The 27,549-nt window shown below is 37.4% G+C and overlaps 1 protein-coding gene across 5 annotated transcripts in view; it reads left to right on the top strand.

Annotated features, from left to right (window-relative positions):
* The first annotated feature begins 326 nt into the window (after positions 1-326).
* Positions 327-27,549, top strand: part of CNTRL (centriolin) — an 86,176-nt gene continuing 58,953 nt past the window's right edge. For 3 of the 5 annotated variants that reach the window (XM_036856005.1, XM_036856008.1, XM_036856009.1), the window contains exons 1-7: positions 327-435; positions 7,538-7,785; positions 10,357-10,487; positions 13,899-14,029; positions 15,773-15,914; positions 17,882-18,068; positions 23,850-24,046. In XM_036856005.1, coding sequence (XP_036711900.1) covers positions 7,569-7,785; positions 10,357-10,487; positions 13,899-14,029; positions 15,773-15,914; positions 17,882-18,068; positions 23,850-24,046 — 1,005 coding nt within the window. In that variant the 5' untranslated portion in view covers positions 327-435; positions 7,538-7,568. Of the gene's footprint in view, positions 436-7,537; positions 7,786-10,356; positions 10,488-13,898; positions 14,030-15,772; positions 15,915-17,881; positions 18,069-23,849; positions 24,047-27,549 lie in introns of those variants that run through there. The other 2 variants (XM_036856006.1, XM_036856010.1) reach the window with 2 other exon arrangements.

Below are 27,549 nucleotides of genomic sequence, written 5' to 3' on the forward strand. Positions count from 1 at the left end.
CTAGTTCAAGCCCAGACGGCCAGCATTGGAAGTGCGGGAGCTTGGCGACAGCGCCACATCGGTCCCTTAGGTCGTCCTCAGGCCCAGCCCCCACGGAGCGTGACGAGGCCTGGCCGTGAGGCGGCCGCTTCGCCTCAGAGAAAAGCGCCAGGCCTCTAGCCAGCTGCCCCAAGGAACCTCCCCTCCCGCCGGCTCCCGCGCGCCTTTGCGCGCCCGCGGCCCTGGCGTCCTAAGCGGCGGGAAGCCCGGCCCCGCCCCCATGCTCCGGGGAGGGGCGCGACCGCAGCAGGCCCCGCCCACACCGCACGCACTGCCCCTCGGCAACCGGCACAACACAACAAAATGGCCGCCGCGCCGTTGAGCGCCTGAAGGGAGCGACCAGCGCCTCTCCGCCCGGCGTCCGCCCGCGAGCTCGCTCGGCCCGGCTCCTCCGTGGTGAGTGGCCTTGGTCGAGGCCGTTCTCCGGCTTCCAGTCGGAGCGGTGGGGGTGAGCGGCGAAGGCGGGAAGGCCTGAACCGAGCGTGGGATGGATTCGGGGCGGGGGCGTGTGCCTGGGAATTGGGATTGGATGGGAAGGAGGGGAGGGCCCGGAACGGGCGTGGGGAGGAGGAGGATGGAGGGAGGTTTGGATGGGAAATGAGGAGGTCAGGGGTGGGGTGCGGCGTGGAGAAAGACGGGGTCCCGCCACCGAGCGGAGGAGGGAGGAGGTGTGCCAGGTGTATGCGGGGAATGACAGGGGTACAGGATGGTTTGGGTGTCCTGACGGGCGTCCTGGGATCGGGCGGAATACAGTACATGGAGAAAAATGAGAGTTAGGATATTGGGAAGAAATATTTGAAGGAGAGAAAGAGCAAATACTTTGTTGTATAACGGTTAAGGGACAGGTGCATTTTGAAGTCAAAGCTTGGCTTCACGTCTTGATTCTGCCACCTGTGTTACCGGCTCTTGAGATTTGGGCGTGGTCCTTAACCTTCCCGAGCAAATATTTTCTTGTTTGTAAAAAATAATCGCTAATTACTTTCGAGTGTACACTGTGTGCCAGATTCAGTTCTGAGTCCTTTAGTCCTTTGCGTTAACTAATTTAGAATTTAAAATAACTTGTATGAGGTTTTCATCCCCATTTCAAAAGCGATGAAACTGTGGATCAGAGAGGTTAAATAATTTGCCTTATGTCACACCGAAAGTGGAAAATTAACATTTGAACTCAGGTTGCTTAGTTCCAGAATCCAAGCTCTTAATTCTTAATGACATTCGGTCGCTTATCAATGAGGTTAATAATTTTGAACTTACACATCTGCGAGAACTTAAATTTGGTAATGTCTTTAGAGTGCTTAGCACAGTCCTTTCTTCACTCATTCAACAAATATTGTGCACCAAACAATAAACAAATAGAGTCCCTACTGTCTTGTAGCATAAACTCTAGAAGGAAAAACAAGCAATAATCAAGTCGTTTCACAAATAATCATTTAATTCTAATTGTAAGATGTTGTAAAAGGATGCTATTTGGTGCAGAGACCTAATCCTCTTGTGTGTCTTGAGTGTAGAAACCCTGCCTTCTCAGCCCTGTATTCTTAGAGCCTAACAGAGTTCTTGGTGCATAAAAATTGCCAAATAAAACTGGATGACTGAATAAATAAAATACTGGAAAGGGATGGGAAGCTTGGTTTTTTGGGTACCTGAGTAGAATGGAGAGAGATGTGAGAGGAGAGTTCAGGATGTTAATTGGATGCAGAGGGACAGAGATGTCAGGGTGTTGGAAGGGAAAGGCGAGTTGATAGGCAGTTGGGTTGAGATGAAGAGGAATGGGTGGAGGTTTGATTATTTTGTTTGAAGAGGGGTTAATTAGAAGTCAGAGTATTGGAATGGATTAGGATGTTAGAATATTTGCCGTGATGAGCAGTTTGGGAAATCAAGATGGATATAGAAGTGTTGAGTCAAGGTACTGGAAAGAACTATAGAGAAATGGAGGAGACTAATACAGTGTCAGGGAATTGGAACAGAATTTGTGGGAGAACTTGGCAATCAGAATAGGATGAAGGATGGGAGGCAGAGGCTGACGAGCACAGGATGGAGAATTGCCATTGGAGAGGAATAGGAGTCAGGATATTTGAAAGGACTAGTTAGAGAGTAATAGTGTTTAAATGGGTGAGGGTATGGGATGAAGCCGAATTGTAGGGAAAGTACTGAGATGTGATTAAAGGGCTAAGGGATGCAGTGGAGAGGATATGGAAGTCAAGAAATGGGGATGGATATTTGCATATTGGAGTGGCTGGGAAGCGAGATGGAAGGTTTGAGGATTATTGAGGTCTGCCTCACTTGGAAAAGATCAGAGAAGAAGGTGGAAAGTTAGGAATGTTAGGAAAGGCTGGATAGAGGTGGAAGTGTGGTCTCTACTAAGCTGTGATGGAGGGGATTGTTAGATCAAGGCAAGTATCTGAGTCTGAGAATGACAGGATGCCCGGTCATGATTCTGATGATCACATCATCCAACGGCTTTCCTTACTCTGCAGACTACCTTCTGGGCCTTCAAAATGTGTCTCCAGCTCTGGACTTGTTTTGCTTGTTTTGTTTTCTCTTTATCCTGCCCTTCACACACTCTAGCCCTACATCTCAGCTCTATCTTCTCTTTTCTATTGATTAGTCTTTGTTTATATTATTGCAAACTACAGCCTAGGCCATATCTGTCTCTTTAAATTGTGGTTCAAGGTGTTACTACCCACAGGTGATAGTCTCTGAAATAATGCCGGCCTTTCTCAAGCACAGTAAATCCCTAACCTCATTTCACTGAGTTAGCTGTTCTATGAGATCCTACATCCAGGCTTTACAGGAGCTATGGCAACCAAGGGAGGGGGTCTGGCAATGCACTGTGACTTTGGAACCATCATTTAATCTTTCAGGTTACAATTCATTAAAGGAAAGAGTTGATTTCAATTTCTGGAATCCATTCTGATATATTTCTTTAACTCTATAAATGAGTAAGGCAGAGTTTTTCTAATCAGGTGAGGTAACAAAGGACAGCATGATATTCTAGTGAAGCCCAAAGAGTCTTGGTCATTAGGATGTTCTGAGAGGAATTCAGGATGGTTCAATATTTTAAGAATTTAGAGATAAGACTAAGGTGCAGGATACAAAATAATTGCATTGCATAAAAATATAGGATGTGCATTTTTTTGGGGGGGGGGAATTAATTATTTATTTATTTATGTCTGTGTTGGGTCTTCGATTCTGTGCGAGGGCTTTCTCTACTTGCGGCAAGTGGGGGCCACTCTTCATCGCGGTGTGCGGGCCTCTCACCATCGCGGCCTCTCTTGTTGCGGAGCACAGGCTCCAGACGCGCAGGCTCAGCAGTTGTGGCTCACGGGCCCAGCTGCTCCGCGGCATGTGGGATCTTCCCAGACCAGGGCTCGAACCCGTGTCCCCTGCATTGGCAGGCAGACTCTCAACCACTGCGCCATCAGGGAAGCCCGGATGTGCATTTTTTAAACCAAGAAACTAAAAAATATATATAAGCCATATCTCTGTAACATGTAGCACACTATCATTCTAATTTTATAATTTTCTATCATGCTATGGGTTAGAGAAAGACATATACAAGTGGGAACTGGGCCCTGTGCCTCTCCTCTTTTATCTTTTAAATCTCTTGCCTTTATGAAAACTATATTTAATTCAGGAATGAATAAAATTATACTATTAAAGCACATGCCTCTTAGCTCTTCTCAAGCTTGAGTATATTATTATTTAGAAAGAGAGCACCAGTGCAGCTTAACACAGAATGAGGAGTATTACTAAGAGACTTTTTGCCTTGGCAGAATGGTGAGACAAAAATTGTTTACCACGCTTGTGAAATTAAGACCCAAAACCTTGTGGCTATGGCATAAATGGCAGTTATGTGAATTGGGGGAAAGCTTTTCTGACCTATGTGGATGATATGACATGAAAAAACAGAAGAGAATGTAAAGACATAGATTTGCAGTTTAAAGTGACCTAGACTATTGGAACAAGGTAGTTGGCCATGTTGTACTGTATACCTGTGAAATAATAATCACTTTTTAAAAATTTCGCAGGTTTTTGTTACCTTCAAACTAGTCACCTTAAGAAGCTAGATCATGAGTTCAGTGATGCTATTGTTGTATTAAATTTTCTGTTTTTCCTTCAGGAATAGTTTTTATAGTGTATGTCATCCATTAATCAAGGTTGTTTAGTGGCACTTGTTTATGATCTGTTTTGTCTAAGGCACTATCCTAGGCCCTACAGAGTGAATCAAACATGATCTGGCCTCCAGAAAACTCAGTCAGCAGTATGACATGGTAATGAAGTCATGGGCTTTGGAATCAGATCAGGATTCAAGTCTTGGCTTAACCAATTAGTTATGGGACTTTGAACAAGTTATTTAACCTCTTAATCTTTAAAATGGGAGATAATAACACCTATTTCATAGAGTTGTTGTTGTGTTTAATCCTTCTAATGTGAGGATACATACAAGAGCTTATCACAATATTTGGCACATGGTAAAGTTAATAATGAAACTGGGAAAATAAAAACAAAATGTAGTTGAAGTGATGGATCTAGTTTTCTTGTGAGACTTATAAATTAATTCTGAAAGCAGGACCCAAAGAGGAATTCCAGAAATGTTTTGGGCAAGATCAGCATTCCTAGAATGACTATATAGTCATTGAAAGGTATTAACATCTGTTAAATGTTGGTTAATTGATTCGATATGTTAATGGCAGCTCTCCTTTACATATATTGTATGTGTTCTAACCATTTAAAAAATAAGTTTCTTTAAAATCCCAGCCTGTATAATAATACCCATGTACATACCTGTGAAGGTGTATTTATTACATATGAAGATGTTCACACATCAAACCACTATAATATCTCTTTCTAATACCAATTTATATGGCATTAAGATTTTTTTTTAGACTTTCGTGGTGGTCCAGTGGTTAAGACTCCATGCTTCCAATGCAGTGGGTGCGGGTTCAATCCCTGGTTGGGGAACTGAGATCCACACGCTGCCACGCTGCGTGGCACAGCCAAAAAAAAAAATAAAAATTAAAATAAGATTTTTTTTTAAAAAAGCTACGATTTATTATTATTATTTCTTTTTTTTTTTTTTTTTTTGGCCATGCTGTGCGCAGCATGTGGGATCTTAGTTCCCCAATCAGGGATCAAACCCACGGCCCCTGCAGTGGAAGCACGGAGTCTTAACCACTGGACCACCAGGGAAGTCCCTGGCATTAAGATTGGAGCTATCCAAAAACTTTGGATTGCAAACTACTTTTCTAAAAAAGAGTTTGTGTTTTATCTTCACATTTTAAGTAGTAAGAGTAGGGGAGACTGTGGATATTGAGCAAAAATAGAATCATTGTTAATGCAACCTTGTTCAAGACCTATGCTTCTTATAAGATTTTTTGGTCTAAAAGTTTGTCAAATTTATAATTAATGCAATGTACTTATAAGAGCAATTGTATAACATGAAAATCTTTTTTGCATAAACCTAACCTGTAAGTTAGGGCTCTTGGTATTGAGAACTAATACTACTCATGAAGATATCCTATGGCTGAAGTACTAAATAGCATTTTATTGGTTCCAGGTTCTTTATGAATAATTCATTCCATAAGTAGTAATTATCTACTATCTTTTAGGCTCTGTCCTAGGTCTGGAATACATCAGTGAACAATATCCCTACTTTCATGGAACTTATATTCTACTAGATTAATTATGTGTTTTGACTTACAAATTAATTTGAGAGGAGAACTGATTCTTATCATTGCTCCAGCTAGCATTGTGTCTGACCAAGTCATTTACCATTCTGGGCCTTAATTTTCTTACATAAAAAGTAAAGGAATTTGGTCAAATGATTTTTGACAAGGGTACCAAGATCATTCAATGGGGAAAGGGAAGTCTTCAAAAATCGTGCTGGGAAAACTGGATATCCACATGCAAAAGAATGAATTTGGACCTTTACCTAATACCATATACAAAGATTAACTCAAAATGGATCAAAGACCTAGATGTAAGAGCTAAAATTATAAATCTCTTAGAAGAAAACATAGGGCAACAGCTTCATGGCATTGGATTTGGCAGTGATTTCTTGGATATGACACCAAAGGCACAGGCAACAAAAGAAAACATAGACAAATTGGACTTCTTAAAAAGTTTTAAATGAGCATCAAAAGACAATATCACAGAGTAAAACGGAAACCACAGAATGGGAGAAAATTTTTGCAAATCATATATCTGATTAGGGTTAATATCCAGATTATATGGAGAGAATTTCTGAAAAGTTTTAAAAAAAGAAAAGACAAGACTGAGGACAAGCATTTACAGCAGAAGAAATTAGATGTAGAGGTCCGTGTGGCTGGAGCCACAGAGTTGAGGGAACCAGTGACAGATGTGAGGCTAGAGACAAGGCTGTATCATGGGGGACCTCATAGGTCATGGTAAATATTTCATTTATTACAGACAGATAGATTAACTTTTAAAATAGATCAGTCTGGCTGCAATGTAGTGATGGAGGAGGAAGGCAAGAGAGCTTGTAGACAGATCAGTTAGAAGCTATTATAGTAGTTTGATGAGGGCGTGGATTAGAGTAGACGACAGTGGAGATGGAAAGAATGGACTATTTTGAGAGATATTTAGGAGGTAGAATTGACAAAACTTGGTGATTGTTTGGTTATGGGAAAAAGGGAAAGGGAAGCATCAAGAATGACTCCCAGGTTTCTGTCTTATTCCCAAGAGCATTGTTCATAGTTAGGGAACACTGGAGGAGGAACAGGATGGGAGGAAAATGAGGGAGGAATGAGAGAAATGATAAATTCAATTTGAACATGTTGATTCAGGATGCCAGTGAGATATCAGGTAGCAGTTGGGAATAGGTGTCTGGAACTCAGAGAAAGGTTGGATTGAAAATATAAATATTAGTATACAGGTGGCGTTGGGAACCATGGGTGTGCATTAGATTGTCTAAATTAAGATTAGAAAGACCAGAAGAGACTTGAGGAGCTCTGACATTTAAAGATTGAATAGGAGAGCCTTGGCCAGCAAAGGAGGCCAAGGAGTGGCCAGGGAGACGGGAGGATACCAGGAGAGTGTGGTGTCCCAGAAGCCAAAGGAAGAAACTGTTTCAGGAAGGAGAGACTGCTTATCAGTATGAAATACTGCTGGTTGCCAAGGATTTCCACCTTCCTGCAATCTAGGACCCCTTATGGGTAGAAGAGACATTGTGACCAGTTTGGTCCAATAAATTGAGAACCGTAATGACAGGTAAGGCTTCTGGCTGGAGTATTTGTCAGTACAGGACCCTCTAGAGGTCTCTTTTCCCTCTGGTAAAGTAATCAGCAATGTCTGAAATAGTGTCTGCTCCCATCAGCTTGGAGTAGTTTGGGTTCTAGCATCTATAACTTCTGAGTTTATAACTTTGTAGTCTTGAAAATTCTAGAAATAGATTAATAGTTTTAATAGCTCTAAAAATTAACCTTGTTAAATATACTGGAAACTCTTACAGGTTTTTTTTTTTTTTTTTTTTCTCTTACAGGTTTTGATGGATACCTGGCTTTATTCTTGCAATGAAGAAAGGTCCTCAGCAAAAAATTTCCAAAGCAAAGATGCCACCATCATCTCACTCTCCTAGTCCATCATCTCTTACGTCCAACATGAGATCTAGGTCACTTTCACCTTTAAGTGGATCTGAGACTCTACCTTTTCATTCTGGAAGACAGTGGTATGAGCAAGTTGAGATTATAGCTGAAAACACTATGCTTTTGGACTACCAAGACCATCAAGGTATTGCTTTTAACCTAAGAATTTCACTAAATACTGTTAAGTACAGATGGAAAATATTCAACTTACATTTTTGGTCCAAATGTAACATATATCCAACTACTAACTTGAACCATTGTTTTTATTGACAGAAATTGTGTAGGGACAGTGGAGGATGGAGGCTTCTGGGTGAGGGTGAAGATGTCTGAAAGGGTTAGGAGAAGGGAGTTTCCTGAAAGAGGAAGCTTTATTTCCTGTGGTGGGAGAGTGCCTTAAAGCTCATATGCCAAATATATCTGTTATATATCTGAATATCTGTTCACTTTGGAATGGAGTGCCTTAATTCAATATAAAAATGCTATCCACCCCTGGGCTATTCCAGTCTGCTTATTAACATCTTGCTTATTAGCAATCTGAATGGACTGATTTCCACATAAGGGACGTATAAATGTTCCACCAAGGTTTTTATTTTTTCTTAAAAGCATTCTTTTAGTCTGGGTATCTATAATGTGATTAAGTGTGAAAGAAAACTTTGTGATTTCTTTGCTAAGTCATGAAATCACAGTCATCAAACTCTGTTGACCTGAATATTGATCAGTGTTTATTAATAAACATTGTCAGCCTTGAGTTGACTGTACCCTTGCTGCCCGTTGGTACACTGTTATTTCTAATTTGATTAATATTTTAGAAAATGGTCTTTCCTAGAATGGCCCAAATTTTAAAAATTATTTTATTTTGAACCAAAATAAATATAATATTAACTTATTATGAGTAATCATAGGGAAACTTTGGCCCACAGCCTGGATCTGAACCCAGGATTAATTATCTTTGATTCATAAAGAAAGAACCAAGAGGCAATTTTCTTTTTTTGGATGCTTTTGCAGAATTTAACATAGCTTTTTTTTAAATAATTTTTTTTAATTGGAGTATAGTTGATTTACAATGTTGTGTTAGTTTCACGTGTACAGCAAAATGAATCAGTTATTCATATACATATATCCACTCTTTTTTAGATTCTTTTCCCATATAGGCCATTACAGAGTACTGAGTAGAGTTCCCTGTGCTATACTAACATGGCTTTAACAAGCTGTGACTGCAATATCCAGGAAGGTCTTAAGATAGGGTGTGCTATCCATTAAGTTAGTTCTTTATCTCTATAAAATATGTTATGATCCTCTATATTTAAAAGAGCAACAAATTTGAGTTTCCTACCATAAAAAAGAAATAGGAAAAGAGGTGTCGTGGTCTGAACGTGGGTTGGAAAAGAATTTCCAGACTCAAGGCAGAATGTAAAGAAGATAGAATTTATTAGAGGGAAGGGTTGCTGCCAGAACAGTGGGCCGACTTCCTAGTAGTCTGAGAGAGTCGAGCCCAAACATGTGCTATTGATCAGCTTTTATAGCCAGAAAACAAAGGAATGGTCCTAGGTGAAAATTTCATTTACTGATTGGTCGAGGCACATATACCTTCTTTCTGTAGGGTGGGAGTGGGAAAGGGAAGATGCCTTTCCTTATTTGGGACAGGCCCAGTAGCCCAGGTGGGCGTCGCCCAGGTGGGCTCAGGAATTTCGTAACCATGGCAACATGGTGGGGAAGGTGATTAAGAGTCGGTAGGGGGTATAATGCTGAAACTTTTTGAAGGAAGGTCATTCTTTGTCCTTGAAGCACCATTGTCCTTGGAGCACCACAGAGGATTTTTAAGAATTACAGTGTTTTTGAAGTTTAGATTAGAATTTTAAAAAAACAAACAACTAAATAATGCCAATATTTATATATTTTAAAATAGCTAACATTAAAATTCTGCTAAAAACCTCAGTGCTGCATATAATTAAAAGTATAAGTTTTAGATTCATCTGCCTAGGTTCAAGTCCTAGATTTGCACATTTCTAGCTGCAAGATCTTGAATAAATTATTATAATTTCTTTTATAAAGGGGAACAGTAATTTCTATCCCAAAAGTTTGTTGTACAAATTAAATTTTTTTAATTAATTAATTAATTAATTTTATTTTTGTCTGCATTAGGTCTTCATTGCTGCGCACGGGCTTTCTCTAGTTGTGGAGAGCGGGGGCTACTCTTCGTTGTGGTGCGCGGGCTTCTCATTGCGGTGGCTTCTCTTGTTGCAGAGCATGGGCTCTAGGCACATGGGCTTCAGTAGTTGCAGCACAGGGGCTCAGGAGCTGTGGCGCGCGGGCTCTAGAGCACAGGCTCAGTAGTTGTGGCACACGGGCTTAGTTGCTCCGCAGCATGTGGGATCTTCCCGGACCAGGGCTCGAACCCGTGTTCCCTACCTTGGCAGGCGGATTCTTAACCACTGCGCCACCAGGGAAGTCCCCAGATTAAATTTTTAACTGTAAAGTATTTAGCACAAAGCTTGTACACAATTAATATTTACAGAGTATAACTGTTATTGTCATTATTATGAAATGCTACATAAAGTAAAATATTATTATTAAAACATTGCAATTAGAACTAGCCAGCTGTTTTTACATTTGCATGGCTTAAAATTTTTTTTGTGTTATATAACATCAAGACAATTTGTTTTTCAAAGTATTCGTGTCTTCCTCTACTGATAATGATCTGTTTGTGTAATTTCAGAAGCTGATTCACATGAAGGAGTTCGATATATTACTGAGGCCCTTGTTAAAAAACTTACTAAACAGGACGATTTGGCCTTGGTAAAATCTCTGAACCTTTCACTTTCTAAAGATGGTGGCAAGAAATTTAGGGTAGGTTACCAACATTTCTGAATACAGACATTGTTTTTAATTTTTATGTGCTTTAAAATTTTTTTTAAAAGAGTATATTAGATTTACAGCACCCTAATGTCGCCGAATTTGTTGCAGATCTTTTATTGTTTCTAGTGAAAGTTCTCCATCAGAAGTGTGACATCTTCAAATTCATAAGCTCCTATTATTCTATACATTATTGATTCTCTCTAGAATGAGTCAGCAAACTACAGCCTGTAGGCCACATTGGGCCTACTGCCTATTTTTGTTAATAAAGTTTTATTGGAGCAGAGCTGCACTCATTTGTTTACATATTGTCTGTGGCTGTTTTTGCACTACGATAGCAGAGGTAAGTGGTTGTCAAAGAGACTATGTCTAACAAAGCCAAAAATATTTACTATTTGGCCTTTTACAGAAGTTTGCTGATCCCTGGTCTAGACTGTTTACTACTTTATTCATAAACTATACAGCATGAGCACATTGTAATAGACAACTTAATTTTTTAATTGGAAATAATATAAACTTAGATGCCTACTACATTAGTCACAAAAACTAATTCCAGAAGATTGAAAATCTTAATGAAAATGAAACAAAAATCAACCAACAAAAGTGCTATAAAATTATTAGGAAAGAATATAGGAGAATATATTTTTAAATCTTAGAGTTGGGAAGGCCTTTCTAAGCAAACATCAACCCTAATACCACAAAGAAAAATATTGACAGATTTAGCTTACTTAAAAAACTTAAAAAGTTGTGTTTAATGAACGATATCTTTTACAAAGTTAAAGCAAAAAACAAGCTGGCAGATAGTGTTTCCAGCATATGTAACAATATCCACATAATATATAGAGCACCTACAGTTCAATAGAAAGAGACAGCTAAATGGAAAATGTGCAAAGGATATGAACAGTTTGTTCACAAAAATATTATAAATGGCTAATGTTAACATGAAAATATGTTCAATTTCATTAATGTTGAAGAGATGTGAAATAGAACAATAGTTTGATGCCATTTTCCATCTTGTATGTCTGATGGACAAGAATTAAAAAGATTATTTCAGTGTTCAGAAAGGTGTGAGAAATGGGTATTCTCATATGGTCTTAGTGGATGTATAGATTGGTACAGCATTTTAGGAAAACAGTTTGTTAGTATTTATCAAAATTTCAAATGTATTTGTTTGATCCAGCAATTGAGTTTATACTTACTGAGTTTATACTCACCAACACAGCAGTTCTACTCCTTGATATCTATTAATTTGCACACGTATCCAAAAGTATCTGAATAGTCATGTTTATTAAGCATTATTTAAGATGGAAAAATTGGAAATAACCAAATGTCTGTCAATAGGGGATTGCTTAAAAAGATTATGGTGCAATATACCATGAAATACTATCAAGTTTCTTAAAAGACAAGAACAAAACCCAAAAAACCCCAGAACTCTATGTATTAATGTGGGAAAATGTTCCAGTATATTTAAATGGAACAAACAAATTCTAAAATATTTTGTATAGTAAGGTCTCGAAATATATTTTTTTAAATTCTGTTTTTCTATATATGTATATATAGATGTAAATGAATAGAAAGGCCTATATGTATATACACCAGCCTCTTAACAATGGTTACTTTTGAGCAGTGAGATTTTTTATGGGGGCCTGGAGACCTGATGAAGAGAGCTTTTTATGTTTGTTTGAAATTTTTATTAGAATATATTTATGTCTTGTGTAATTAAAAAGGAAAAAAGGAGACATCCTGGAGTTTAAAGGGTGTGAAAATGAAATATCAAGTTAGTAAATCTTTATTGTGTGGTTATTATATGCCAGGCATTATGTTAGGCTGTGGGAATAGATACAGAAGTCAATAAGCTTAGTTTCTGATCTCTGGGGATTTAGAGCTTAGTGTGAAGAATGCCTAGGATTAAGAGGAGAAATAGTGAGAGGGAATCAGAGAAAGAGAGTGAGCACGTGGGAGAGACAGACCCAGTGAAAAAGTCCGAAGGGGCTGTTGGAATAGAAGATCCAAGAGTATGATGAATGGGGGCCAAAGGAGAGAGAACGTCAGGCAGAAAGGATATGCTATAAAATGTCACCGAATCAGCAAATAGGATGAAAACTTGGAAGAGGTTATTTGATTTGGCAGTTAAAAAAGCCCTTCCTTCTATTTCTCAAACCAACCAGGTTCATTCTTTTAGGGTCTTTGCATTTTTTTCTCTGCCTGGTATTCTCTGTCCCCAGATGTTCACACAACTGGCTTATTATTAGGGTCTCAACTCCATGCACTTCCTCTCTCTGTGAAGCCTTCTCTTAACCAACCCAATTGCAGTTAGCCACCTTCTCCTCAGTCACTCTCTCTCATTCTTTCACTCAATAGATATTTATTTAGCACCTACCATGTGCCAGGTACTAGTACTATAGTAGTGAACACAGCAGACAAAATCTGCCCTCTTGGTGCCTTGCACTCTGTCACATCACGTTACCTTTATTTTCTTGTTAGTATGCTTCAGTGCCTGAAAATTTTGTTTCTCTATTTGTTTATTGGCTTTCCCTGTGAATGAAATCAAGAACCTTGTTTTCCTTATTCACCACTGTTTTTCCATATTTCCAGTACCTAGAACAGCTCCTGACATATAATCAATCCATGTTTGATAAATATTTGTTGCAATGGATGAATGAATGGTGATCTTGGAGAGAACTTTTTGAATACATAGTAAGGGTGGAAGATATATTGCTTTGCCAATAGAATAATAGTGAATGGAAGGCCTCAGAGTGAGCAAATATTCACAACTTTTATGAGAACATGGTGGCAAATAAGGGTGATAAAATGAAAGCTTGGTAGGAAACAAGTTGGGTGTGAGGTGATTTGTATTATATAGAGGAGACTGAGCATGTTGAACATAGGCTCCTGCAGCAGGGGAATTGTCTGGTTCACCAGTATATCGCCATTGCCCGGTGCCACATCTGACATGTAGTGAGTGGGAAATAAATATCTGTTGAAAAGTGACTGTTTTTAAACTTGAGGGGAAGATCCAGGAGAGAGAAAGAGATTGGAGATATAGGAACACAAGGAGAAGAGATGGGTGAGATTATGCAAGAGCGTAAGTACCTAGTTGAACTTTGAAGAGGGGAGAAAGGGAGAGGCATAGAAAAGTCGAGGTGGAGAAAAGGATTGATGGGGAAATTCTCATTGGATAGTCTTCAGTTTCTTAGTGCATAGGAAGTGTTGTCGCTGAGGGGCAAGGAGAGTTTGGCGACCTGGGGAGAGTGGCCGCTCCTGGCCAAGGAGAGCCACACCAGCGGATTTTCTGGGGAAGCAGTAAAGGCTTAGTCTCTGGTGACTGATCAGCACATGCTTATATGTCGTGCTTATGTCGAGGCATCTGTTATATAAAGTATTTATTCATTTGTTTCCAATTAGTATATCGAAAATTTGGAAAAATGTGTTAAACTTGAAATACTGAATCTCAGCCATAATCTAATAGGGAAGATTGAGAAGGTGGACAAGCTGTTGAAATTACGTGAGCTCAACTTATCATATAACAAAATCTGGTAAGTAAATACTTCTTTGGGTGGCACTGCAGGGTCCTCATCTTTATTAAAGAGGTAGATTAGGGGCTTCCCTGGTGGCGCAGTGGTTAAGAATCCGCCTGCCAATGCAGGGGACACAGGTTCGAGCCCTGGTCCGGGAAGATCCCACATGCCGCGGAGCAACTAAGCCCGTGTGCCACAACTACTGAGCCTGCACTCTAGAGCTTGTGAGCCACAACTACTGAGCCCGTGTGCCACAACTACTGAAGCCCGCATGCCTAGAGCTCGTGCTCTGCAAGAGAAGCCACTGCAATGAGAAGCCCGCACACCACAACCAAGAGTAGCCCCCGCTCACCGCAACTAGAGAAAGCCCGCAAGCAGCAACAAAGACCCAACACAGCCAAAAATAAATAAATAAATTAAAAAAAAAAAAAAAAAAAAAAGAGGTAGATTAATGCTGCTGTGTTACTGAAAGAATCCTTTGAAAGAGCAGGCACTTTGATCCTTATTCATTTGTAGTCTAGCCCTTCACATATGATAACTGTCATATTTTGACATTACTAAAGTACAGAACAATATCTGTCATTATCAAAGAAGGAGATACATTTTTTGAGTACCAAATTTTATCTTAATTCCATTTTTGACAGGAAGTTTTCCCAGATATAGTCTGATTAACTGCCTTATTACATTAAAAAAGGTGGCATGAAGCAGAATGTTTTAACCCTGTCATTTTGATCCTAAAGATATTTCAACCTGTTTTGAGCCTATGTATTTATCCTAATGTTCTTTGCTCATTGCTGTAATAAATACACACTATCTTGTTTCCACTTCATAATATATATTACTCTGAGAAATAAACATAATAAAACTGACAGTGGCTAAAAATATACATAGAAAACTTGTTATAGGCAAAATGATACAATTACCAAATCTTGAAAATCTTTATATCTATGTATTTTCCCTCCACATAAGACTTGGTATATATAATGGCCAGAGAACAAAACAACTAACAGTAGCAGAACCTCTAATATGGCAAAAATGAAATGGGAAAAAAAGTGATTAATGAATCAAATCCTTAATGTAAAGTATGTATAAAAAAATTGATTGTGATGAAAATAATTTCAACAAAATAAAACTGAAAATAAAGAAGCTTGGAAATATTTGCCCAGTATAGAGAATTGACCAAGGAATTAAATTGGAATCAACTTGGGAAAATATTTCATCCATGAAAATTCATCAATATGGGTGATAATGTTTTATTAATTTAAATATTCTGATTAAAATATTTTTGTTCATAAATACAGTATCATTCTGGGGGTCCACCAGCTCAAAATGGCAGCCATATCCTGCTGGCATAGCTAATGTTTTGGTGATGATTTAAGGTAATAATTAAGGACATCTTGTTCTTGTGCAGGGCTGTAGCACATAGCACAGTGTGTGCCGTTGAACTTTCTAGCTCTCCCCTTGCTGTCCACTAGTAGTCTTCACAGTGGTTAGTGAGAATGCTACGGACAGACTCTTCTGTGTTGTGGGATCTTAAAGTCTGATAGTAGGATAGGTAGGATTCCTGGGCACAGACAGTAATGAAGAGTTTACCAGAGCTGTTCTGGTAAATTTGTTTTTAGCCACTCTTTAAATTCTCATTTATAAATTATAATTATGGAAAGTAACTCCACATAAAACCAAGCCTGTTTATTTTTAAAATACAATGGAGGGGCACTATCATTGTACTTACTAAGTTTGATTTTACCCTTTGGTTTCCAGCAAAATTGAAGGTATAGAAAATATGCATAATCTGCAAAAGCTAAACCTTGCGGGAAATGAAATTGAACATATTCCAGTATGGTTAGGGAAGAAGTTAAAATGTTTGCGAGTCCTCAATCTGAAAGGCAACAAGATATCATCGGTGAGTTATTCAAAGTAGCAAGAATATTTAAAAAATTTTTGGACTTGTTGAAGCAAAAAGATTAAAATCTATAAGTTTTTTTTAAAATGGGACTTCTTCTAATGTCCTTGGTCCTTTGACCAAACATCAAATTCAGACATAACCTAGTATTCTCTATGGTAATTAAATATAGGCAGTCCTGGTTTTGCATGGTTCCATGGTAACTAAAAGTTGACCTCTTAGCATTTTCCCATCTTTCATTTCATTTGAGCCTCAAAATACTCTTGTTAAGGAGACAGTGCAGGGATTATTTTTATAATTCTGTGAGTTAGGTACCATTGTCTTATTCCCATTTTCAAATAAAGTCTCAGAGAGGTTAACTCTCTTACCCAAAGTCATTCAACTTGTGCCAGAGTCCATGTCACTGAATGCCTAGAGCAGAGTTCTTTTTTTCAAACTTGTGAATTAATCTGAATTAATCTTGATTATAATGTTAGGTGTTACAAGAAGTGTTAATCACTAGCTTTTTATAGTAGGGCAACTTTGTTTTCGTGGTTCACATAAGCTAATAATGATGTGTATTTTTCTCTGGAGTATATTTTATGATTTCCTTGTGATATTTATACAGTTAGATATTCAATAAGCATTGCAAAGTAAAAACATTAATTTACTTAAATCTGTATTAAAATTGGTACAATCCTGCTATAATTTAAAGAACTTAAGTCTTAGAATAGAAAATAAAAGATGTGACTTCCAATGTGGGTCTAGGCTTTGCTTCTGTGACCTTTGGAGAATCTTTCATCTCTCTAAAACTCACTGTTTAAATTAGAGAAAACAGTCCCTGCCCTGCCTTCTTTACAGAAGTGGTATGGGGCTCAGATGAAATGATAGATGTGAAAATACTTTAAAAACTGTAAGGAATACAGCATTAGAGTTATGTAGTATTTTAAACTTTCACCAGTAGAAGCCAATAATAATAAATAACATTTGTTTAATGCTGTGCAATGTTTATGCTTTCTCATTTCATCTTTATAAAGATCTGGTAAGGTGACTCTACCATTTCACTGTGACAGCCCAAGAACCTCAGAGCCCAAGCCCCACGCCATGTTACCCAGCATCACCTTGGAGCTCTTGGAGCTTATGGGGTGATGGGAGGAGGTAGCCATGAATCTATTTAAAATTTGCCACACATGTTCCAAAAGTAGCTGATCCTCAGATAGGACTGTTAACAGGAAAATCATTTAATAAATATTTATTATTATTTCTAATTTTGTAAGACCTTCTCATCCCAGTTCATATTTGACATTGGCTTCAGTAAGAGTGCACATCCACTTGGGAGAGATTTATTTATACTAGCTATTGGTAGTAGTGTTTCTCAACCTTTTAAAATCCCTCTTTGGGTAAATGTAAAAATCTTACTTCAGAACCGTGAGTGTCTCTACGTATCCTTATTTCTTTTAACTATCAAGTATAACTGTTACCTGAAGATTTACCAAACTCCTTTTTTATAGCCATTTATATTTTTGATTTGTTCAATCAGCATACTGAAAAGATAATAGGATTAGAGTTTCACAGTCTTGAATTCAAATCCTATTTCATTCACATATAACCTCTGAGCTTTGAGCAAGTCACCTAAATTCTTTGAACCTCAGTTTCATCATCTAGAAAATTAAGATGGTTCCTATATCATAGGTTTTTGTGAGAAGTCACAGTTAAAATGGTATATGGAAAATGCCTAATATTGCCCTTGATACATTTTAGATTCTCAAATACTCCTTTCTTTTCCTCCCTTCAAACCACTACTTTTGGATAATAGGTTTCATGAATAGGTTCCTTGCCATGTTAATAGCAGTTTCCTTGATTTATTACTTACCTTAGGTATGTTTATGATTTTTATTTTATTTATTTATTTTTTATGTTTTTAACATCTTGATGTTTATGATTTTTAAATTCAGTTATACCAATTATAATGTTACCTATCATTTCAGCTCCAAGATGTAAGCAAATTGAAACCACTTCAAGATTTGACTTCTGTGATCCTAGCTGAAAATCCAGTTGTGACCCTTCCTCATTACCTCCAGTTCACCATTTTTCACCTCCGTTCACTGGAAAGTTTGGAAGGTCAGCCAGTAACCACTCAGGACAGACAGGAAGCTTTTGAGAGATTCAGTTTAGGTGAGGTGACATATTTTTAAAAAACTAAATTTGGGTGGGAGAGGAATTTATTTTCAGAAATTATCCAGAAAAAATATATTTATTATGAACTTTATAATGCTATTAAAATTTGCATAGACAGTGGCACCATAAATCAATGAACTCAGCAAATATTCATTAGGCATGTACTGTGAGCCAGGCACTGTATCTGGCACTAAAGATATAATGGTGATCAAGACATAAGGTACTGGCCTTTGTGCAGTTTGTGTTTTAGTGGAGAAGATAGACAAAAAAACAAGTAAACCCAGATAAAGTAACAGCGGAGAACCCCCTTTTGGGAAAGTGGTGTAAAGGAATGGCTCTCTGAGGAAGTGACATATAAGCTGAAGGCAAAGGCAGGAGAGGATTAGTCATGTGAAGAAAGGCCTGAGGGAGAGGGAGCAGCTTGTACTTTGAGATTGGAAAGACCCTGGTGAGTTAAGAGACAGAAAGAAGATCAGTATGACTGGAGGATAGCTCAGGTAAAAGTTTGGAGAGATGGGGAGGGGAGAGATGGCACAGGGCCTTGGGGTTTGGATTTTATTCCAGGTGCAGTGGAAAGCCACTGACAACTTTTAAGCGGGGGTTTATATATTAAGATTATTTTTGATGCTGGATGGAGAATGATTTGAAGCAGGGCAAAATAGAGATAAAGGGATATGTTAAAAGGCTATTGCCTTAGAAATGTTGGTGGCCTGTATTTAGGTGGTAGATGTGGAATAGACGGATCAGCTTTGGGAGTAGAATCAGCAGCACTTTCTAATGGATTGGATAATCCCCAAGCTTCTGGCTTGAGTAAGTGGTTGGATGGTAGTATTGCTTTGGAAAATGGGAGAACTCAGAATGCTGAGTTTGAATGTCTGTGAGACAACCAAGAAGAGAATCAGAAATATGAGTCTGGAGTTCAAGAGATCTGTCCTAGAGATATAAATTTGGGATTCATCAGCATAAAAATAATATTTAATTCCACCAGAATCAACTAGTTCACTCAGGCAGGGGTTTGGAAGAGCATGAAGAGGAGCCAGTTAAGAAAACTGAGAAAGAGAGGCCAGCAAGGTAGGAGAAAACCAGGAAATAGTGGGTTGCAGAAGCTCAGAGAAGATTTCAAAAGAGAAAGTGGTCAGCTATGCTGAATGTCGCTGTGACATGAAGAAGAAAGATGAGCACAGAGAAGTGCTTTAGATTGACAACATGATGATGAGCTTGACAAGAGCAGTTAAGGAGTGGCTGGGACAAATGCTAGATTATAGATTGAAGACTGAATGGGAGGGAGACATTTGGGTAAAGATTTGAAATTGCCTCCCACAGCTTCCTCCCCTAGTACCTAATAAATGAATTTTTAAAATTAAGTTAAAAAAAAATTTCACCAGTAGCTTCCAAACAGGAAATGGAGAAGCAAGTGCAATAAACCTCAAAGCTAGTAATCAAAGCAACAGAAAATATTCAAGAGCGGAGTGGAGAGACAAATCGTGGCTTAGTTCTTTTGGTCCTTGAGAAGACAAGGAGATGAGATCAGAAAAAAAGAGGAAAGATTGTCTGTTGATAAGAGGGATGGGACACTTTCTCCATCAGAAGGGAGAGAAGATGCGTGTAGGTATGGGTAGTTTTGTTGCCTTGGTGGTAGGAAGATGAGGAAGTTCCCACTGGTGGGGTTTCTGTTTTCTCAATAAAATAAGAGGTCATCAGCTGAGAAAGAAAATAGAAGGAGTACAACGTTGCAAAGCAACTATACTCCAATAAAAATTAATTTAAAAAAAAGACTGGAAGAAAAAGAAAATAGAAGGAGTATGGGAGGTTTGAAGGGAAGAAGAAGGTATATGAAGTAGCCTAACACGATAATGTTAGGGCATGAGCCTGTATGTTCAACCATTTGAAATTGATGTTAGTCCATTTTGACTTATAAAAACAGCAGTTTCATATGGTTTGATCCAATACTTGAGAAATGTGGTAGATTTTTATTTGTTTCGGATCCCCCTAACTCAACATTTGTTACCCAGAAGTTGATGTTTTGGAATCATTAAAAAATATAAATAATGCAAAGGGAAGTCATTATATAAATATACTGTTGGGGGAAATGTTTAAAGTACTTATAATTCATTCACAACTTTGAATGTTAATTAAGAGCTTTTAGTGATGCTGAGCTCTTGGGATCCAGTTGTAATACAGATAGATGCAGTTTCTGCTTTTGCAAAACTTTAGTGGGGAAGGCAGACAGCCAAGCTATTTGATCACATTTTCCAACTCCCTCTGTGATGAGGACTGCAGCAGAGGTGCAGGGTGGCATCATAGCATCCCTGAGAAGCATCCAACCTGGGGAGGGTAGAGTCAGGGCAGGCTTCTCAGAATGGTTTTTAAAACTAAGACCTGGAGGATGCAAAATAAGCCAGTAGGAGATAGAGGAAGACAGTTCCAGGGAGAAGGTGTGAATAAAAGCCTGCAGGTGGAAAAAGTTTTCGACAAAATTCAACACCCATTTATGATAAAAACCCTCCAGAAAGTAGGCATAGAGGGAGCTTACCTCAACATAATAAAGGCCATATATGACAAACCCACAGCCAACATCATTCTCAATGGTGAAAAACTGAAACCATTTCCTCTAAGATCAGGAACAAGACAAGGTTGTCCACTCTCACCACTGTTATTCAACATAGTTTTGGAAGTTTTAGCCACAGCAATCAGAGAAGAAAAGGAAATAGAAGGAATCCAAATCGGAAAAGATGAAGTAAAGCTGTCACTGTTTGCAGATGACATGATACTATACATAGAGAATCCTAAAGATGCTACCAGAAAACTATTAGAGCTAATCAATGAATTTGGTAAAGTAGCAAGATACAAAATTCATGCACAGAATTCTCTTGCATTCCTATACACTAATGATGAAAAATCTGAAAGAGAAATTAAGGAAACACTCCCATTTACCATTGCAACAAAAAGAATAAAATACCTAGGAATAAACCTACCTAAGGAGACAAAAGACCTGTATGCAGAAAACTATAAGACACTGATGAAAGAAATTAAAGATGATACAAACAGATGGAGAGATATACCATGTTCTTGGACTGGAAGAATCAACATTGTGAAAATGACTATACTACCCAAAGTAATCTACAGATTCAATGCAATCCCTATCCAACTACCAATGACATTTTTCACAGAACTAGAACAAAAATTTTCACAATTTGTATGGAAACACAAAAGACCCCGAATAGCCAAAGCAATCTTGAGAAAGAAAAACGAAGCTGGAGGAATCAGGCTCCTGGACTTCAGACTATACTATAAAGCTACAGTAATCAAGACAGTATGGTACTGGCACAAAAACAGAAATATAGATCAACGGAAGAGGATAGAAAGCCCAGAGATAAACCCACGCACCTATGGTCACCTTATTTTTGATAAAGGAGGCAAGAATATACAATGGAGAAAAGACAGCCTCTTCAATAAGTGGTGCTGGGAAAACTAGACAGCCTCATGTAAAAGAACGAAAGTAGAACACTCCCTAACACCATATACAAAAATAAACTCAAAATGGATTAAAGACCTAAAGGTAAGACCAGACACTATAAAACTCTTAGAGGAAAACATAGGCAGAACACTCTATGACATAAATCACAGCAAGATCCTTTTTGACCCACCTCCTAGAGAAATGGAAATAAAAACAAAAATAAACAAATAGGACCTAATGAAACTTAAAAGCTTTTTCACAGCGAAGGAAACCATAAATAAGACAAAAAGACAACCCTCAGGATGGGAGAAAATATTTGCCAACGAAGCAACTGATGAAGGTTTAATCTCCAAAATATACAAGCAGCTCATGCAGCTCAATATCAAAAAACAAACAACCCAATCCGAATTGGGCAGAAGACCTAAATGGACATTTCTCCAAAGAAGATATACAGATTGCCAACAAACACATGAAAGGATGCTCAACACCACTAATTATTAGAGAAATGCAAATCAAAACTACAATGAGGTATCACCTCACACCAGTCAGAATGGCCATCATCAAAAAATCTGCAAACAGTAAATGCTGGAGAGGGTGTGGAGAAAAGGGAACCCTCTTGCACTGTTGGTGGGAATGTAAATTGATACAGCCACTATGGAGAGCAGTATGGAGGTTCCTTCAAAAACTAAAAATAGAACTACCGGGGCTTCCCTGGTGGCGCAGTGGTTGAGAATCTGCCTGCTAATGCAGGGAACACGGGTTTGAGCCCTGGTCTGGGAGGATCCCACGTGCCGTGGAGCGGCTGGGCCCGTGAGCCACAATTACTGAGCCTGCGCGTCTGGAGCCTGTGCTCCGTAACAAGAGAGGCCGCGATAGTGAGAGGCCCGCACACTGTGATGAAGAGTGGCCCCCACTTGCCACAACTAGAGAAAGCCCTCACACAGAAACGAAGACCCAACACAGCCATAAATAAATAAATAAACAAATACTTAAAAAAAAAGAAGTGAATCTGGAAAGACAAACTTAAATACACAATCTGTGACTCGTTTTTAAAAAAAAAAAAAAAAATAGAACTACCATATGACCAAGCAATCCCACTACTGGGCATATACCCTGAGAAAACCATAATTCAAAAAGAGTCATGTACCACAATGTTCATTGCAGCTCTGTTTACAATAGCCAGGACATGGAAGCAACCTAAGTGTCCATCGACAGATGAATGGATAAAGAAGATGTGGCACATATATACAACGGAATATTACTCGGCCATAAAAAGAAACGAAATTGAGTTATTTGTAGTGGGGTGGATGGACCTAGAGTCTGTCATACAGAGTGAAGTAAGTCAGAAAGAGAAAAGCAAATACCGTATGCTAACATATATATATGGAATCTAAAAAAAATGGTTCTGAAGAACCTAGGGGCAGGACAGGAATAAAGACTTAGAGAATGGGCTTGAGGACACAGGGAGGGAGAAGGGTAAGCTGGGACGAAGTGAGAGAGTGGCATGGACATATACACACTACCAAATGTAAAATAGATAGCTAGTGGGAAGCAGCCGCATAGCACAGGGAGATCAGCTTGGTGCTTTGTGACCACCTAGAGGGGTGGGATAGGGAGGGTGGGAGGGAGACGCAAGAGGGAGGAGATATGGGGATATATGTATATGTATAGCTGATTTACTTTGTTATAATACAGCAGCAACTAACACACCATTGTAAAGCAATTATACTCCAATAAAGACGTTAAAAAAAAAAAAAAAAACTTGCAGGTGAGAATAGGCATCACAGATCTGAAGAAGTGGAATCGTTTCGGAAATGTATGCTTGAAAATGAGACTGGAGAGGGAGTTCGGGACCAAATCATGAAAAGTCTTGTCAGTTCTTTATGTAAGCTTTCTGGATCCTATGCTAAGCATCATAGGAAGCCTTTGAAGGATTTTTAAGATAACATAGTATTTTATTTTGCAAACATGCTTGCAGCATCCTTTAAAGTGTAATTACTAATATCAAATAAAATATTGCATGTTTTTTCTAGGAGACCTGGAAAAAACATCATTTATCAACACAATAATTGAATTAAATACTTGGAATTAAAGTGTTGTCTTTTAAAATTTTTATCCACATGGTAATACCTTCTTACCTCTTAATAGAAATCACCTTCTAGCTCAAAATAATCTTTTCTTCCAAAACCATAGTGAATAATTTTAAAAGTAGAATTGTATATATACTATTCTAAGACTTATTTTGCTATTATTCGAGAAATAGTCTTACGTTTCTTCAAATAGAAAATATAATGATCAATAAACTATTAAATTTGTACTAGCAGAAGAGGTAGAAAGACTGGAAAGAGACCTGGAGAAGAAGGTGATGGAAACTGAAGAGCTTAAAAGCAAACAAACAAGGTTCCTCGAGGAAATTAAAAATCAAGATAAGTTGAACAAATCATTAAAAGAGGAGGCCATGTCACAAAAACAGAGCTGTGAGGAGCTAGAGAGTAACCTAAACATGAAAAATGAACTGGTAAGTCCGTATTTTACATTGCCTTGACTATATTCTCTTGAAATAGAAAATTCTTTGTTCTTAGGTCTGAAAACACAACTTCCTGACTATAAAATGGGGAAGATGTGGTTTAACAGAAATATGTGCAACAGGTTTGACAGGTTGTAGTTGACTGCACACTGTATGGTGTGGCTGCCCAAAAGATGCATACTGTCTTGAGCCGTGAAAGTATGATACCCAGAACAAGTGAGGAAGATGAAGCCCCACACCACGGGGAGCTGGTCAGACTGCCCTTAGATGTCTGTATTTTTTTAAACAACAACACTGTTGGTGAGACTGTATGTTGGCAAAAACTTTTAGAAAGCAATTTGGCAAAATTATCCAAATTTAAATGGACGTACCCTATGTCCTATATATTGGAAATATTGTATATAATATTTATATTATTTATTGGTTATTATGTAATAGTTACAGTATAATATAATATATATTTCTAATAATATAGTCTGTAGAAATGGTAGCAAGAATGTAAAAAGATATTATATATGTAGATACATGCATATATGTATATAAATATACATATACACATATATATACAAGGACATTGACTACATTATTGTCTATATTAGCAAAATATTGAGAATAACTAAAATGTCCCTCAGTGGATATCCATGTGGTAGAATAATAGTGTTCTTATCAAAGGAAGGTAGAGCTGTATATCCTCATATGGAAAGATGTCTAACATATATTGCTATATGAAAAAAGGCAAGCTGTATATCAAGTATGGTCCTATATATAAAGGAAGTATATAATAGTATAAGTATGTGTAAGTCAAATGGTAGAATGTATACCAAATTCTTGACAGCAGTTATTTTAGGGGAGTAGAATTATAGAGCACTTTCAAATTGCCATATATGCATATCTTTAATGTTTAAATTTTAAATAATTTGGCTTTACGGTTGAATAGGTAGAAAAGGTATTTTAAAAGAGAAAGATTTAGACAGACTAGATAGCATGTCTTCAGAAGGTACCTGACCCAGAGGCTTCAAAGGTCTTGAGACCATGTCTGAGGAGTGGCCAAAGCAACAGGGGTGTCCAGGCTGGAGAAGAGGAGACCCAGCGAGCTGTGACGATTGCCTTCAGATAGTCAAAGGACTGTTTCATGGAAGAGGGACTGGAGTTATTGATGAAGGTACCAAGAGATAAAATTAAGAAATGGCAAATAGAATTATAGGAAAACAGTTTTTCATTTAGTAATGAAGAAGAAATCTGTATAATAGCTGTCTTGAGATAAAATGTGATAACTCTGGAATGTGTTTGCTATCACTGAAACAGGCCATGTGCTCAGGGTTTAGGGAAAAGATAAAAAAAAACATTGGTCAGGGAGATGGACTAAATCACCTTAAAAGCCCTTTTCAACCTAGATAATTTGATTCTGTAAAATTATTAGTCTACTTTCCTTGAAGAAAAAAATAGCTATTGGTACTCTCTTTTCTTTTTCTTTTGACAGTTCTTTTTCTGATCTGTGCATAACTTAGAGAACTGTATTTCTCATATAATTAATAGAATCCTTGATACAGTTATCTTTTTTTTTTTTTTTTTTGGCATCCCCCTTTCAAGATTGGCATTCTGGCTTAATTACTTGATTTGTTGACGAGAATTCTGCCTAAGCACTTACATTTTTAAGCAAGAAAAAAAAGCGTTCCCTCCTCTGTATAGAGAGGGAAATTGTTACTTGAAATCCAGAGACTACTTAATTACCTCTTTCTTGAGCTCTTCTTTTTCAGGGGGACATGATAAAAGACAGGGCAGCTTTCCCAGCTCTGTTAGTCAAACATTCGGAGCATTTGTGGCTTCCTTCATATGCCTCTTATTTGAAGGTAGTTTTCAAATATGTCTGCTGTATTCTGAAGGCATATTATATATGATGTTAATAATCCAGTGATTATCAATGGTCTTATAATATGCATAGATCTGTTGCACTCCATTCCATAATAGAGTGGATTGATGAGTAATTAAATCATTGAAGACATATTACAATCAGTTTTATTTTAGCAGTGAACTCTTTGTGCCATCACTTAACAGTTGTATTTAAAATACAAAAATAAAACAGTACTTAAAATAAACACAGTACTTATTTTGGTATCACTTGATATTTGTGAACATTTAATAAATTTTCCTGAGTTATTGATCTTTTTTGTAGTGTAGAATTCATCTTGTATTATTAAGACCAAAAAAATTATGATTTCCGTATGCTGACTCCCTGGTGCACGTTAAGTCAACCCATTGAAAGTCATGGCAAAATATTTTATTTTATATTTGTGTGCTATCCCCAAATTATGGATTATTATAGTTGCCTAGTTTTCTCTTTTGTTCGTTTACTATGTTGATATGTTTATGCTGTAAATAAATGTTTTGTAAATTGTCAACAGTTTTTGTTCGTTTTTTTTCCTGTAACTGTTTTCAGTTAGAAGACAGACTGTGCTCTTTTTGAGTCATTATGCTACTTTTATCATTAAGTATTTAAAAACACTTTATATACAAAGTTACTATATGTTTATTATAACAAATTCAGACAACACAAATGTATGTAGTAGAAAATGAAGGTTTCACTCTTCCCCTGCCCCATTCCTTGGAGGTTAATATGTATCCTTTTTGTTTTCTATGCTTATACAATATATATATGTAATTACATAGTATATATGTAATTAAATATATATTTTTTTGAATGTTTTGTGATTTAAAAAAATTTCACTATATATTTTTTAAAATTCTGCCATCTTAATTTTTACAAAACAGTATATCATTGGACAGCTGTCCAAGTTAAAAAAATACATTCACGTGTACATGTATGCACACATATATGCACACACACATAAATTCTTTTCAAAGTCTATATTATGTTCCACTATACGGATTTTCCATGATTTATTTAACCTCTTATTGATGAATATTTAAGTTGCTTCCACTTTTTTGTTATTAGAAACAATACTATAGAGAAAATATATATATATACCTTATGCATTCATGCTAGTAATTCCTTAGCATAATCACTATAAGTTTTAAATTTTTAAATTTTGATAGCTATTAATGTTACCCCTCAAAAAGCTTATAACTGCTTCACACTTCTATAGCAGTGGGTGAAAGAGCCCAATCCCCCACTTGATAGTATTATTTTGAACATGTAAATAGGATAGAAAAAAATGGAATCTCATTGCTTTAATTTCGCATTTCTTTAGGTATTGGAGAGCTGAGTACTGCATATGTATTTCTTAGCTATTTTGTATTTCTTCTTCAAATTCATATTGTTTTGCCAGTTCTTTTATTATTCTAAAGGACTATTCTATGTTAAAAAAAAAAAAAAGAATTCTGTGTCTTATTCTAAGAGCCTACATTTGAAAAACATTTTCCATTATCTTATGCAGAATATCTGGTGATAATATCACCTATAGTTGTATAATGTTTTCTAGTTTCATATAATAATTCCTCATGTAGTAAGTCAATTAACTTATAAATGAAGCATA

Source organism: Balaenoptera musculus, chromosome 6 (genome assembly GCF_009873245.2).
Source record: "Balaenoptera musculus isolate JJ_BM4_2016_0621 chromosome 6, mBalMus1.pri.v3, whole genome shotgun sequence".
Lineage (NCBI taxonomy): Eukaryota > Metazoa > Chordata > Mammalia > Artiodactyla > Balaenopteridae > Balaenoptera > Balaenoptera musculus.